The 15,543-nt window shown below is 41.3% G+C and overlaps 1 protein-coding gene across 1 annotated transcript in view; it reads right to left on the reverse strand.

Moving 5' to 3' along the window:
* Nucleotides 1-15,543, reverse strand: part of LOC144506762 (uncharacterized) — a 160,104-nt gene that overhangs the window by 88,734 nt on the left and 55,827 nt on the right. Inside the window, 5 exon segments of the mRNA XM_078233119.1 lie at nt 6,196-6,359; nt 9,280-9,375; nt 9,631-9,750; nt 13,433-13,546; nt 15,264-15,449. Coding sequence (XP_078089245.1) covers nt 6,196-6,359; nt 9,280-9,375; nt 9,631-9,750; nt 13,433-13,546; nt 15,264-15,449 — 680 coding nt within the window.

Genomic DNA, 15,543 nt, shown 5'->3' on the forward strand with positions numbered 1-15,543 from the left:
AGTTTATCCTCGGTAATGATTAGTTGGATCACAGGTGGGAGTGATGCCTATGGTGGTTGAAAAGCCAGTGGAAAAACAAAATGCTACAGGGAGCATATCCTGGGATTTTTCCTGGCTGTGTGGTAGGTCACAAGATCACAAAACCACAGGTTAAGACGAGGAGGAAACAAAAGAGGAAGATAAAGTTGAACTTCTACAGATGCACCATAGAAAGCATTTTTTTTGGTTGTATCACAGCTTGGTTTGGCTCCTGCTCTGCCCAACACCACAAGGAATTACAAAAGGTCGTGAATGTAGCCCAATCCATCATGCAAACCAGCCTCCCATCCATTGACCTCGTCTACACTTCCCACTGCCTCGGCAAAGCAGCCAGCATAATTAAGGACCCAATGCATCCTGGACATGCACTCTTCCACCTTCCTTTGGGAAAGATACAAAAGTCTGAGGTCACGTACCAACTGACTCAAGAACAGCTTCTTCCCTGCTGCTGTCAGACTTTTGACTGGACTTACCTTGCACCAAGTTGATCTTTCTCTACACCCTAGCTAGGACTAGAATGCTACATTCTGCACTCTCGTTTCCTTCTCTATGAACTGTACGCTTTGTCTGTATAGCATGCAAAAAAAACACTTTTCACTGTATACTAATACATGTTCTTGCTCAACCATCTGATCAAAAATAGATATTTGATTTATCACAAGACAAGGTGGAGAATGTGAATAACTTTAGTTCAGGAAAGTTGGCAGAATTACAACAGAAAGATGGAGAAAAAGCAGTTGTACCAGAAAGCATGCACAGAAGAATCTGAATATAGACTGGAATGTTACCTTAAAAATGCCTTGAGGAACTGGAGACAACATATTCAGGTGGATGAAAAATGGGCAGACGTTCATAAAGTTGTATTACCAGTGGGTTATAGAAATCAGGTGTTGCAGGTAGCACAAGATACCAGTGAGAGGTCATTTGGAAGTTGACATGGTGTTCACAAAGTAATAAGCCAGTACACAAATGGTACTCTGGCCTAATGCAGATGCCTACAATCCTTGTAAAGTTGCACTGTTGCTCTGTCTGCTTGTCGCTGGCAAAAACAGTTAGTTCTCTTTGAATAGAGCCTCAATGACCTCCCTCATGCAACACTAAACAGCAAAATTTTGCCAGAAGCTCCAACTCTAGCCTGGAAGGAACTGGATGCAGTAAAAGTTGATTGCCAGACTTATCTGCAAAGCTAATGGCAATGTGATTCTTATCCTGTTTGAGGATGCAGCTGTCACTGCAGTAGGCAACAGATTTCAGAGATGACATCTTTATGTGCAGATGTTTCAGCTTCTTGTTGATATTTACAGAGGAGAATTTAAATTGAACACCCTAGTGGATAATGCCTCCTCCCAAGACCTCCTCTCTCACCCCACTCTTCTAGCAGCCTGTCCTATGTTGCCTTTGTTCATTCTCCTTGTCATGCCATAATCAAAGGGAAATACTTCACTTGTATCTCAATTTGTGCAGAAGTCTTGGTGTGCTAAAAGTTCTTCAGCATTTGCCAATACTGCTGCCAATTAAAACAATTATTGGAAACACCCAACATTTACAAAGTGAAAACAATAGCCAGAATAAAACCAATACAATGTGGTATGATTTCTTTTATAAGTTTGGCTTTGAATGTATATTTTCTGGTGATGTTTAATTTTACGTTGTGGCTAAGTAGCTGCTTTGATGCTCAGTGTCAGAGGGAAGGGAAGGTGCGTCCGTTAGCAAGTGGGGAGTTCGGTCATAGTTACTGACTTCCTTATTCCTCCTCATCTGGTGACAAGGGCCATCTCCTCATGGAGAGATTGTGTAGTGTACATCAAAGCACCATGAATCTGGATACCTACTTGCTAGAGTGCTGCAGGACTCCTCCAATCAGTTAGTGCACACATTGTATCAGCATGTCAATAGCCTGCTCCATCACATTTCTTGTGGCAGCATTGACTTGTGTTTTCCTCCCACATGCACGTAAAACAACTAGCAACAAGAAATCCTGTAATGGATGTCTTCATATGTTTAAGCTCATTAGTCATAAGCAGGCTTACATTAACACTGCAATGAAGTTCGTGAAAATCCCCTAGTTGCCACATCCTGGCACCTGTTCGGGTACGGAGGGAGAATTTAGCATGGCCGATGCACCTAACCAGCATGTCTTTCAGACTGTGGCAGGAAAGGGGAGCACCTGGAGAAAAAACACACGCTGGCATGGGCAGAACATTGTCTGTGCAGAGTCAGTGACCCAAGCCAGGAATCATACCTGGGTCCCTGGTGCAAACCACTGCCATGTCATAGTTCTGATGTGGTACTTCATACTGTTAAACACATGTTCAGATGTTTGAGATGAAGGGAACACCTCCAAAATAGTACTGGTGTGGCATCGTAATGTTGCTCTCCTACTTCATGCTTGCTCATGTCTGCAACAATATGGCATCCAGTGGATTCACACCATGTGCATGCAGACACTATAGATGCCATTTTGGAGTTCCAAGGGTACTCATACCCCTCAAAAAAAGGGGTTAAAGTTGTCCCAGTTTCCCACCCAAAATTATTTTGATGGTTTGGTGCAAGGTTCAGTGGACAGTTGCCACTGAAACACCCTTTCAAGCACTGGTGACCTAACCCAACTGTGCTCATGACACCATGCTTGGAACTGAAGACTGAAACCATTGCATTGGTGCTTGACAGGCTTCAAGCAACAGAACGAACCCACTCAAGTTTTGATTCTGCACTATGTTCAAGATGTGCTAGTGTTACTAATCATCTTGATCATTGTATTTATTAGCATAGCAGCAGTCATTTCATAGTATCCTCATTAGGTAATTGTTGTTAGTTGCCTCATTGATGTACTTTGGCACTGCTTGTGCACAAAACTTTAACAGCTATCTTCCTCCAACAATATCTCAAACATGGTGATAAAAAGTTCAATTAGGCATCTTTTCAGGCACGAGCAGCCCATATCTGTCCCTGAGGCAGGCAGCATGTTAAACCATTTGATTGTTCTGGTGGGTTAAGCATCTGTGTCTGGCAATAGGTACTATTAGCACAGTGCAGCTAGCCTGCTACTCTTAAAGGCAGCCTGCCCTTCTGAAGTGCAACTATACTCATTAAAAAGGGAAGCTGCTGCTGATTAGTGCACATAGGAGTGGCAATGTCAGGCACAAATGCAGCACGAGGGAAAAAAGGACTCTTGTCCACTGATGTGGCACTGGAAGAATTGCTTGTGGAGGGCAATAGGAGATGACTTTTTTTGGCAGGGGAATGCAAACCTTCATCACCCTCAAGGAAAAGGGAGCAAGTGGCTAGCACATTAAATACACAGAATCTAGCCCCAGTGGACATGGCAAGAATGCTGCAAGATCACCAACCTCAAGGGTGATCAAATTCTGTGAATGTATCTTTACATGCTATCTCCTACCTGCTACATCAAGAACCTCAAGCTGCTGAATGCACCACACACCCACTGATCACCCATCAGGGTATCTAGCAGTCAGGATATTCTTCTTTCTCTTGCAAGACAAGTGTTTCATAATGAATGGGAGCAGAGCAGGTGGAGGACAAGCATAAATGCATTTCCTGAGCTCCAAGAAGGAAATGGTTCTCTACATCCTGATGCCAGCTGCAACAGAGCCAATGGAATCTGGCATCTGAGAATGTGTTGCTGTCACATGACCTTTTTCAAATCCCACCCAACCATCTTGCTATCTGAGAGAAAAAGGTGAGAAAGAGAGAAGAAAAAAAAGAGACAAAGGGCAAGGTCACATGAAAGCTCTGCGACAGATGACTTCCAGGAGATGGTATACATGTTCAGTGTTCTCCTGTATGCCAAGATCTTTTGTGCATTCACAGGCCTGTCAACCTCCTGGCACTGTCAAGGAGCTTAGGAGTCTGGAACCGGAGCATCAGGACCGGAGCCAATCTTTTCCAGTGTGGCCAACTCTGTGGACCTTCCATGATGCAGCATCTAATTGTCACTTTCTACTGCAGCACAAGCAGAACCTGTCCCCTTCCAAGCAATGCTGCAGTGGAAGTTCAGAGTTTGTGCAATCTGCTTGCTGCCATCCATTGCTGAGGCTCAGTGCTCAAAAGTGCATGCAGGATGTCACCACAGTCCAGAATATGCCCTCCAATAGATTACTATGACCACTGAGGTGCTGTCCTGAGCATGTGGCAGTTGTTCCATGGAGCAGAAACTTGCTGTCTTTACTCAGCACAATTGCTGTTCTACTCCTGCTGCTCCACAAGTCCTCTTGCTGATGCCTCTTGGCCAGCCAGTCCAGAATGCTGCTGTGCAAGTCTGAAGCTGGACTCAAGGCCCAGAGTTGGTGGAGAGCATCCTGTACTATCTACAGTCCTCACCAATTAAAGTCAACAGCCTTCCACCAGACAAGCCTCAGCCACTGGGGTAACACTAAGCTTGGCAAAGACAACTGCAAGACAAATTCCAGCATGCTTCCAACTATGAGCAACAGCCAGCAAACAAATCCAATTTCAGATGGCTGATGTTTGAAGAGGCAAGTCCTCAAGCAGCAGCTTCTGCCACAAGTGCTGTGAAGAAGCTACTAAGTGTTCTGTGGGTTGCTGTTTAAGAATTGACATTTGTCAAGCCATTGATCATTGTGGCGATGGATACCAGCCCACAGGAAGTGTCAGCATTTCCCTCCATTGTCAGCTCATGACACCCAGTTCCACAAGACAGAAAAAGGTACAAAAGGTGAATAGTTCCTCCACTTTTAAAATTGGATATGTTGTTTGATAAAGATGTTATTGCAAGTTGATAGTCTTATTAGCAAGATTTTGATCAATAGGACACTGGGGGAAAGTGGGGAATTGGTGGTGTGGACCTGCCATCCTAAAAGAATCAGACTAGCAGTTTTCAGGCAACCAATCCTGAGTGAAGGCATCCTCGATGCCTCCACCCTTTCCTCCCGCTGCAGAGTTTCCCCTCTATGCAGCCTCTGTTGCATTGTCCCGTTTTGTTAACCCAAAGGAATCCAACTCTCACCCTGATACCTGTTGCAGTATTTGTTGTGGATAGAATCCCAAAACCCTTGTCATCTTGCAAGGATATAACAGGCCACATCAAATCCAGGAACTAACAGCATCTCCAGAAACAAGCATTTCCACAAATTTCACAAAAGCACTAATCCAAATCATTTCACCAACAACTTGCAAAGCTGCCCCTCTTTCAGCTGAAGGCATTCAGTTGCTAGTGGTTAGCACTTACATTCACTCGACCTTGTGGTCCAAGTTTAAAAATGTGCATCAAATCAGCTGGAACTACAGAAGGAGATAACAACCTGGGCCAATTTCAACTTGGTGCAGATAAAGATAATGTTTGAGAAAATAGTTGATAAATTGAAATTCAAACATTATATTTTCATGAATTTTTACAAAAACCAAGTCCTTCCAGCTGTACCCAGGGAACCGAATTGCATTTCAACACAGATGCATGCTGGGCTGTGGTATGCAGTTGACAAGAAGCAACCCACCATCATGATCATCCCATTACATCACTAGGAGCTGACCAGCCAGTTAGAGGCAAATGCACCCTGAAGAACTGGATTCCGATAAGCTTTGGGAGGTGGAGGCCTAACATGGAGGTTAATAACTGAACTGCTGGCATTGGCCTACACAGAAAAGGTCCGAGTTGGAATGAAAGGTGATGAGGCCACAAAGTACTCCCTCTATTGGGGAACTAACCAAGAGTATTTACCATGGCTTTTTGGGTTCACTACTCCCCGTTATGAAATGGGACCAAACATACAAACCTCCACAAAAAGGAGTTATATTTCAAAGACAACAACTTGTCATTGGATTAGTAATCCAGAGACCCAAGAGAAGATCCGAGGTCCTAGGTTCAAATCCCAACATGACATGGTGAAATTTGATTTCAATAAAAATCTGGAATTAGAAATGCAATGATGAAACCACTCAATGTTGTAAAAACTCATCTGGTTCACTAATGTCCTTTAGGGAAGGAAATCTGCCATCCTTCCCTGGTCTGGCCTACGTGACTCCAGATCCACAGGAATGTGGCTGACTGTCAAATGCCCTCTGAAATGGAGGGCAGTTAGGGATGGGCAATAAATACTGGCATAGTCAGTGATGCCCACATCCTGTAAAGAATAAAAACTTGCAGTAAACTGCTTTGTTCCCCAAACACTTGCGTACCTGAATCTCACTGCATTCTTCAAGGGTGTATCACCATATCGATCTTTGGCATAAACAGTGGCTCCAAGACGGAGCAGATACTTGACAACTTCCAGGTGTCCCTCACAAGCTGCCACATGGAGTGGGGTTCGTCCATCATAATCCTCACTGCACAAGTTACCACCCTGAAAAGCATTTTTTTAAAAATCAGCATCAGAGTGAACTCCAGGTTTGTCCTCAAACTCACTATTGTTTATTTTAGTTACTACTGTTACAATAGTAATTCAAACTAAACAGGGATGCATCCTGTGTTGCAGCTAGCTCTACTGACCAGAGACCTGAAATTCAATTCCTGATACGATTTGTTTTCTATTCACAGAACATGAGCATCACTGGCTAGGCCAATAGTTTTATTGCCCATCCACAACTGCACTCTAAGGTGGTAAGCTGCCTCTTGAACTGCTGTAGTCCATGTGGTGTAGGTACACCCACAGTACTGTTTGGAAAAGTTCCAGGACTTTAATCCAGCAACACTGAAGGAACGGCAATATAGCTCCAAGTTATGATGTGGCTTGGATGAGAACTTGCAGGTGCTGCTGTTCCCATGCATCTGCTGCAAGGTGGTAGAGAGATTGCAGATTTACAAGGTGCTGCGGAAGGAGCCTTGGTAATTTGCTGCAGTGCATTTTGTAGATGTACACAATGCTACCCCGTGCGGTGATGGTGGAGGGAGTGGATGCGGTGAAAATTTAAGCTTTTTCTTGGATGGTGTCAAGCTTCTTCAGTGTTAGAGCTGCACTCATCCAGGCAAGGGGAGAATACTCCATCACAATCCTGATCTGTGCCTTGTAGATTGAGGGACACTGGGGAGTCAGGAGGCAAGTTACTCACTGCAGAATTACTTTTGTGGCCACAGTATTTATATTGCTGGTCTAGTTCAGTTTCCAGTTAAAATGGTAACCCTAAAAGATACTGAGTGCGGGATTCAGTGATGGTAATGTCATGGAATGACATGGAGATGGTTCAGTTCTCTCTTGTTAGGAGATGTGGCACAAATGTTCTCTTGACATGAATCCACTGGAATACAGAATTGGTCTGAGTCTTCCAGAATTGAATGGAAAAGTGTCAAGGCTCAATTAGAATTTGCAACAGAGGAGCAAGCCATATTGGTGCTTTTGATCTGTATTAGCCTGCTCCCGTAGTATCTAACCCTCCCTGCTTCTGATCACTAACCCAGGATTCCTGCGTTTAAGTGTGGTCTCTAGTGAGCATAAACTTGAGCTCAGCCGTGATGCATTCAATGCCCTAGTAACCTGTTAATCATTGTATAAACACATGATAAAGTGTTAGGCAATCTGCCTCTAAATATACCCTGAGATGGGAAGGATAGGATGGAAAATAGATAAGATCAACAGCACTGACAGTTTAACAGTAATTGCACAAAATACTGAAGTTTAAGGCAAATGATTGGTTAATATTTTGAATTTGATCATAAAGCATCTTTTCTTTCAGATGCTGACTGTTATCTATATGATTTTTTGTTTTACATCAGTTTAACATAAACCATGAGAGACCAATGATCAGAAGTAACTTAATTCCAAAACAGTACAAATACTGAACAGATGCTAGACAAAAGCAGATGTGTTATTTGCCTCCTTTAAGGACAGATAAATATCTGGGAAGAGTGAATGTTAAGAAATCGACATTCCAAGATCACAAACTCATGTATTATAATAATTAACATTTTATATTATATACACTGCTTGGGCTGGGAATGAATATTGATTTGCAAGCCAGAGACCAGGGTTAAATATTAACACGATATAATATTAGTCAGTTCTTTGAATTATCAAAGTGGAGGATGTTTATGAAGAATTTTCCTTCAGGGAACTATGAGATGAAGTCCTGACTGAACAGACTGTAAATGGTGTGCAGAAGTAGGCTTGATGGACCAAATGGACTTTTGTGGTGGTTCCCCCCCCCGCCACCCCAGTCTTGGATGAACTAGTTTCCTGAACATTGGGAAGATTAAACTCATCTTTACCAAGCCAAAACATCTGTGCTGTCCCCACTGACTGGCCTCCTTGTCTAGTGTCTCAGGTTGAACCAGACAGTTTGCAATCTGTCATATTCAACTTCACTGGGAACTTCTGCTCCCACGTCCACTTCCTCAAAGACCAACTATTTCTTTCCCCTCCAAGTTGCTGACTCAAGGATACAGTTCTAGTGGCACTTGGATACCACACTTACACCGCTATCTTTATGAGCAAACCTATTGATTGTGGTTATTGGCAGATCATTCAACAGTTATAAACTGATCATATCTTTATCCAACAACTACAAGCATTAACTTCCTGGGAGAAGTTTCTGAATTGATCGGAGGTGGGAACAGATGCTGACTATTTTATTTCCCCTAGACTCAGGAGGTGCTAAAGCAATTTTAATTGGAATTAGAAAGCCCATGCAAGAGCATGGATAAAGAATTGTTTAACATTTTGTTTACTGTTATTTTTGACTCATCAGCTTTTTAAAAAAAATTCGATGCTTGTGTCAGTATTAGCCACATTACACCAAGTGCATCAGTGCTCCAGAATAGAAGTCCAAGAATTCTGTCAGTATTAAAACTCTTGCATATGGCACGACTCCAAACAATTGTTATAAGGCACCTTTTAAATTAAAAAAGCCATAATGGAAAAGTGCAATGTAAAAACATGATTCAACCTACTGCAGGTATGGTAGATCAAAAACACATTAGTTGGCACAAATAATCAGTTTCTGCAACATGGTTTCTATGTAAATAGCTTTGAGTCTTGTAGCTGTCAAATGACAAAGCTAGCTTTAACCATCAAAATCCACTGGAAAATTCAGAAATGACCAAACCACCACAGATCTTTCCGTTCCATAAAACAAACAGAAAATGCTGGAAACACTCAGCAGGTCAAGACAGTGTCTCTGGGGAAAGCAGAGTTCAGATCCTTCACAGAAAAATTTCCACAAAGAATCCATGCTGGAATTGATAACTGTTTTCTCCACTGCTTGATTTGGAGTGTTCCCAACACTGCTTTGTAGTTGATTTTGCTGGTTTTATTGCAATTTTTCTTTTACCATATCCAGTATTGCTTCCAATGCACCAATGTCACCGGCCTTTGCAGCTGCGCAAGCCAATGAAGGAGTTAGAGCATCTCTGATGGCCTCCAGTTCCTATTGTTTTAAAAGAAAACAGAAGCTGGTTACAATTAATATCTTTCAATATTCTGTGAAAAACAAATAATTCAAATATTAATGTTTTTCAAGAGCAGCACAACATAGGCATATGAATCATTTCACCACTTTCAGCTCCCAATTGGAACATTTTAGCACATGAGCAGTCTTTAAAAGGCATTTACAAAATCAGAATGTAAAATAGCAAGGTCAATTTATAATTCCAGCACATCATTCAGATGCTGTAAAGTTTACCTCTTTGCAGCTGACACTGAGAGACCTGGCAATTGCCTGTATAAATCGACTGTCTCGAAGAGAGATCCTTGCCTCCCCAAGTGTTGCAGTCATTTCTCCTCTCAAGTTCTCAGATAGCATCTGGAAGAAATCAAAAATCTGTTGCATCAAATGCAAAAGTCACATTTATGCAAGCCAAAATCTCAAATCAAAGCTTGCAATTGTTTGTAACATCTAGGAATGGTGAATGCAATTAAGCCAACAGCAAAAAAAAGATCAAGTGAAGATAAAATTAAAACCAAACAAAAATAGACTAAAATTAATGAGAAAACAACGAGCAAAAATCACCCACAACTTATGGTGACGATATACCCTGTGAATTAAGAATCACCGTGTCATTGGATGGTTTCCACTACACTTGGCTTTGTGAAAACAGCATCTCACCCTGCATCTACTTAATATCAGTTGTTACATTTGCCCAATAAACAAACTACAGAAAAGCAGGTCTAGCGTTTAACAGTCTAAGTATCCTTTTAATGAAATGATTGCTAGTGACTGTCAATTAACCTCTGATCTAGAGAATGAATTATTAAAAGTATGGAGTCTCATTTCTTCAGGCAGTGACTATATTGTGGGATTAAAGAATGTCAAAGTTTAAAATCTTTGCTCTTTCCCTTTCTGCCTTCAATCCAATCTCCTTTCCCTTTCTACATTTTTATTGTACTTGATTTGGCATTGAATTTGTCCACTCTAATCCACCTGCCTTGCTTGGTCTATCTGAATCCTTAAATCCCATTGGTTACCGAGGTCCCAGTTCCTTTTGTCATGCTGTTATTGGCTCAATCACAACAGATATAAATATTTTTCAATTGAAGGATATACAAAAACATCTGACCAACCAGACATGCTACAAGAGGCTCTGCTCCATAATGTTTGTCACATTAACTACACAAAGGCAAATTTTCCTCTTGGGCATGGATACTGGAGTTTAAAGGAATGAGCAAAAAAAAGTGAGGAGAACCGTATATGTTTACCAAAGCCCAGTTTTCCATCCATAAACCAACAGATTAAAATTTGTCCAGTCTGGTTTAAAAATTCTATTTGATTTTCCTCTATCTGGTGCACTTAGGTCATCCTTTTCACCCAAGTATAATAGTGCCTTAAATATTCCAAGTATATCACTACATCAAGTAGCTTCTGTAAGACCATAAGATGTAGGAGCAGTAGTAGGCCATTCAGCCATCATGTTTGCTCCATCAATGAGATCATGACTGATCTACCACGATAATTTGATTTTATTTCCCCTCCAATTTGATTTTCAAGTTTGCTGATGACACCAGTGGATTGGATCTCAAACAATGATGAGACAGTACAGGAATGAGAGAGAATCTGGTGCAGCAACAATAATCTCTCCCTTGATGTCAACAAAACAAAGGAGACAATTGACTTCAGGAAGTGTGAAGGAGAACATGCCTCGGTCTACATTAAATGGGGATGAAATAAAAGGGTCGAGTGCTTCAAGTTTAGGTGTCCAGATCATGAACAACCTGTCCTGATTGCCCCCCCCCCCCAATGCTGACACTATAGTTAAGGAAGCCCACTAATGCCTCTACTTTCTCAGAAGACTAAGGAAATTTGGCATGTCAGCTACAACTCTCACCAACTTTTACAGATGCACCATAGAAAGCATTCTTTCTGGTTCTATCACAGCTTGGTATGGTTCCTGTTTGGCCCAAGACCACAAGGAATTACAAAAGGTAGTGAATGTAGCCCAATTCATCACGCAAACCAACCTCCTATCCATTGACCGTCTACACTTCCCACTGCCTCGGCAAAGCAGCCAGCATAATTAAGGACCCCATGCATCCTGGACATTCACTATTCCACCTTCTTCTGTTGGGAAAAAGATGGAAAAGTCTGAGGCCACGTACCAGCTGACTCAAGAACAGCTTGTTCCCTGCTGCCGTCAGATTTTTAAATGGAATTACCTTGCATTAAGTTGATCTCTACACCTGAGCGTATGACTAACTGCATTCTCTCGTTTCCTTCTCCATCAACAGTATGCTTGGTATAGCGCACAAGAAACAATACTTCTCACTGTATATTAATACATGACAGTAATAAATCAAATCACCTGTCTTAGACAAGCTATTACTTGGAGTCTGCTCTCTGGTCTACACTCAAAGAAAAACCTGTCAAGCCCCAAGAATCTTGTCTCAATAAAGTCACATTCTTCGAAATGAGAATTGGCCCAACCTACTCAACCTCTCAAAATCCCTCCATAGTACATTGACAACTCTTGTCCAAATCAATATATATTGTAAATAATTGTGACCCCAACACTGATCCTTGTGGCACTCCACTAGTTACGGGTTCTCTTCTCTCCCCCCAACCTCTCGTCCTGTTAGCCAATCCTCAATTCATATTTAATTCACTTAAAGATCAAATTGTACATTTGAATCAAAAAAGTGATTCTCATTTTAATAGTTGTAGTCTCTTCATATGAAATAAATTTATCTAGGTTTCCCACTTCTGTATTCTTGCATGTTTTGTGGAAAACTTTCCTCCAAAAGGAAATCAAATGATGCAAGTACTTTTTCTTGTACTTAAGCTAAGGATCACAATTTTCAAAGAATTGAGAAAAAGTTCAATTTTAATCCAATATGAAATGTTAAAATGCTTATGCCAACAGTTAAATGAATTTGCCACCCCAGAAATCAAGATTTATTGAATCTGCAATGACATTTACACACTAACCTCGGTTCTGAAAATCTATTGTTCAGAAACCAGTTGTCTGGAATTTTTTTTGAACAGGCCCAAACAAGTCCTAGGATAGAATAAACACCTTCTCCCTCTTGATCACTGGCATCATTTTAACATAACACTTTGGGAGGGGGAAAGCATTACCAACATTTGGCCAAGTAAAACCATTTTCATTATAATATTATGTTTCAGGTAAACATTTACATGTCTTCCAGTTGACATGTGGTTAAGCATTCTAATGTCATTCTGTAATCCAGGAAATTGTTAGAATTCAGAAACAACTTGGTCCCAAACATTCTGGACAGGAGAGGCTAGAGTGTGAAACTACACATTTATATTGCTGCTCAACTATAATACATTACTAGTTTAAGTTTCCTGTAACTTTGCACCAATTCTGGCATGACTTGCTACTCACCCCTTAAATTTTTGTAGCTGGATGCCTTCCTACTACCAACCCTCCTCATTTATCCAGACTGGGGACAATGCATCTGGCCTGCCTGAATCTGTGGCTGGGTTCTTTTGTGACCAAATCCTGAAGCAGGTCTTGAACCCAGGACCTTCTGGTTCAGGGGCAGGAAAACTACATTGAGTCACTCCAAATCCTAACTTGCTGTTTACTTTAAAGAAATTCCAGGTCACTATCGAATCTAAACGAAAGCCCTTCTCCTTGCACAAATCTATTCCCCAGAGATAGAAACATACAAGGTAGGTGCTACAGTACTCCAATATTAAGCATAAACACGTCCTGATATTCCATATGCCAAGTTCTTATCTTGTTGGGCTATTGTCAATAACAGACCACAGGCTTGATTTGTGATGCTGTTGGGACTGGGTTCAGAGGTGATGAACTAAAATTAATTGCATGGGAACAATCCAGCACAAGATGCTTCATCACATGGATGGAAGGGAGAAAAATATTTACTGGCAAGATACTGGACTGTCCTTGTGGTGAACAGCTCAATAAAAATATATGGTGTAAATCTGGAGATGCCAGCTCAGAACTAAAAGCAAGCTTGTAGACCATGCACTGGAACATTGTTTTGTGACTGAAACACATTACCTTTCTCTTCTCCTGTATGCCCAGTTCTGCCTTACCCAGTACATAGGACAGTTTGGCCAAAGCAGCTTCAGGTGTCATATCACATCCAGGAATGAGACCTACATCTGAGAGAGCCTGAAATCAAAAAATTAACAGAACCTGAAACAAATCCTAGTAGGAACTTCTACTTTATGGTGAAATAAATTAATTGAGAGAGAGCACATCATAGATCTGAAAATACAAATTGGAATCAATGTTAGATTAGTGCTGATAGTCAATAGCTCAAATATTCAGCAATCGATTTTACACTTCAGACAGATTACAAATATCACAAGTTCAACATGGAGCTACTGAACTGGAGATAATTTTAGAACTCTACTGCATCCTGTCCTGTAATCAACCGGAGTGACAGATTCAATTGGATACTTGTGTCAAAGTAATCTTTTAGACAGTTGTGCCAAAAGAGCAGCTGAAGAATTTTTTTAACTGCTAATATTTTAAATTGACAGTCAAAAACAGAAATTAAGATAATAGTTCTATGAACACATCTGATTTAAACACATTATAGCTGATGGTATTACCCTTAGAGTGTAAACAGGGTAGAAGTGGCCCCAAAATGAAGTTAAATCATTTACGCCAATGCTCGCCTCCAACATCCTGGCTAGGGGCTTTAGAACTTGTTAAATTCATTCTTTCATTGGATGTGGGCATTGTTGGCAAGGCCAGCAATTGTTGCCCATCTCCAATTGCTTGAGTAGTTATGAGTGGACCACAATGCTGAGTCTGGAGTCATGTAGGCCAGACCAGGTAAGAACAGTAGAATTCCTTTCCCTGAAGGGAAACAGTGAAACAGATGGGTTATTAAAACAATGATAGTTTCATGGTCACCATTACCGACACTGGCTTTCAACTGCAGATTGTTTAGATTAATTGAATTTAAATTACCAGGTGCTGTGATAGGATTGAAACCCATGCCCTCAGTATTAGCTTGGGCCTCTGAATAACTAGTTGAACCATGTCACAATCATCCCATGCTAGAGTTCTGTTTATTATAAGTGACTAACCACCCGAAACAATTTGGGGTACAAAGAAACCCAAGCGCAATTTGCCAGTACAAGTGGAACTGCAGTGACTGTTGGAATGTAGGAAATATGGTAGCAGATGTGTATTGCAATCTCCTACAAACAGCAGTGTCATAATGACTAAATAACTGAAGGGATAAATATTGGCCAGGATAGCCCTTTATCACAATAATGCCTAGGGATCATTAATGTGTCAACCTGATAAGCAGAGTGGCCTTCCAAATAAATTGTCATCCAAAAGATAGCACTTGGAACAGCACAGCAAGTTTCAGCTTTGATTTGTGTTCATGACCTGGAATGAGACTGGAATACACCAACTTCTGGTTCAGAGGCAAGAGTGCGAGCAGTGAGCCATCAGCCTCCTACCAGTACAGGGTGCCGAGGCTGCACTCTAATCTTGCAGGCATGAGGGGGGCATTACCTCCACCACCAATAATTGCAGGGTTGGAAAACCAATATAGTGAGGGTTAGCATTTCAGAGGAAGGTAGAATTGCTTGCCTTATCTCCTTCACTTCCTCTGCCACCTTACCTCAGACAAAAGCCCAGACCATTACATTGTTACTTGAAGAATCAGTGCAGAATTATTTAACCTTTAAGCCAAAAACCATTTTCTAATTTAACCATTTTTTGAAGGAGGAAGTAATGGTTGGTGGACAAGATTATCCACCTGTACTCCCCGTCAATGGTCTACTCATGAAATAGATTTTAAAAATTAAGTGCAGCCAAAGGGAAATCCTAGGCATGGTATTCAAGAAGATCAGTTACTCACCTTTCCTGTTGCATATGACTGACTAACACAGCCCCTCAAACACTGAGTGCAGTTTAACAACACCACTCCACGATCAATGGCTTTCTTGAATTCCTCCAATATATCAGGGCGGTTATCTGGGGCATTACCCGTTCCATATGTCTCCAACACAATTCCTTCCATTGGTGGTTGCAGAAATGCTTGTACCTGAAAAGAGGATGCAGCAGTAAGTACAAAGTGTCCCCAAAAATCACAAACAGGTTTCTTATGTTTGAGAATTAATGAACACCACTGCGTCAAA

This window comes from Mustelus asterias, chromosome 18 (assembly GCF_964213995.1).
Source record: "Mustelus asterias chromosome 18, sMusAst1.hap1.1, whole genome shotgun sequence".
Taxonomy (NCBI): domain Eukaryota; kingdom Metazoa; phylum Chordata; class Chondrichthyes; order Carcharhiniformes; family Triakidae; genus Mustelus; species Mustelus asterias.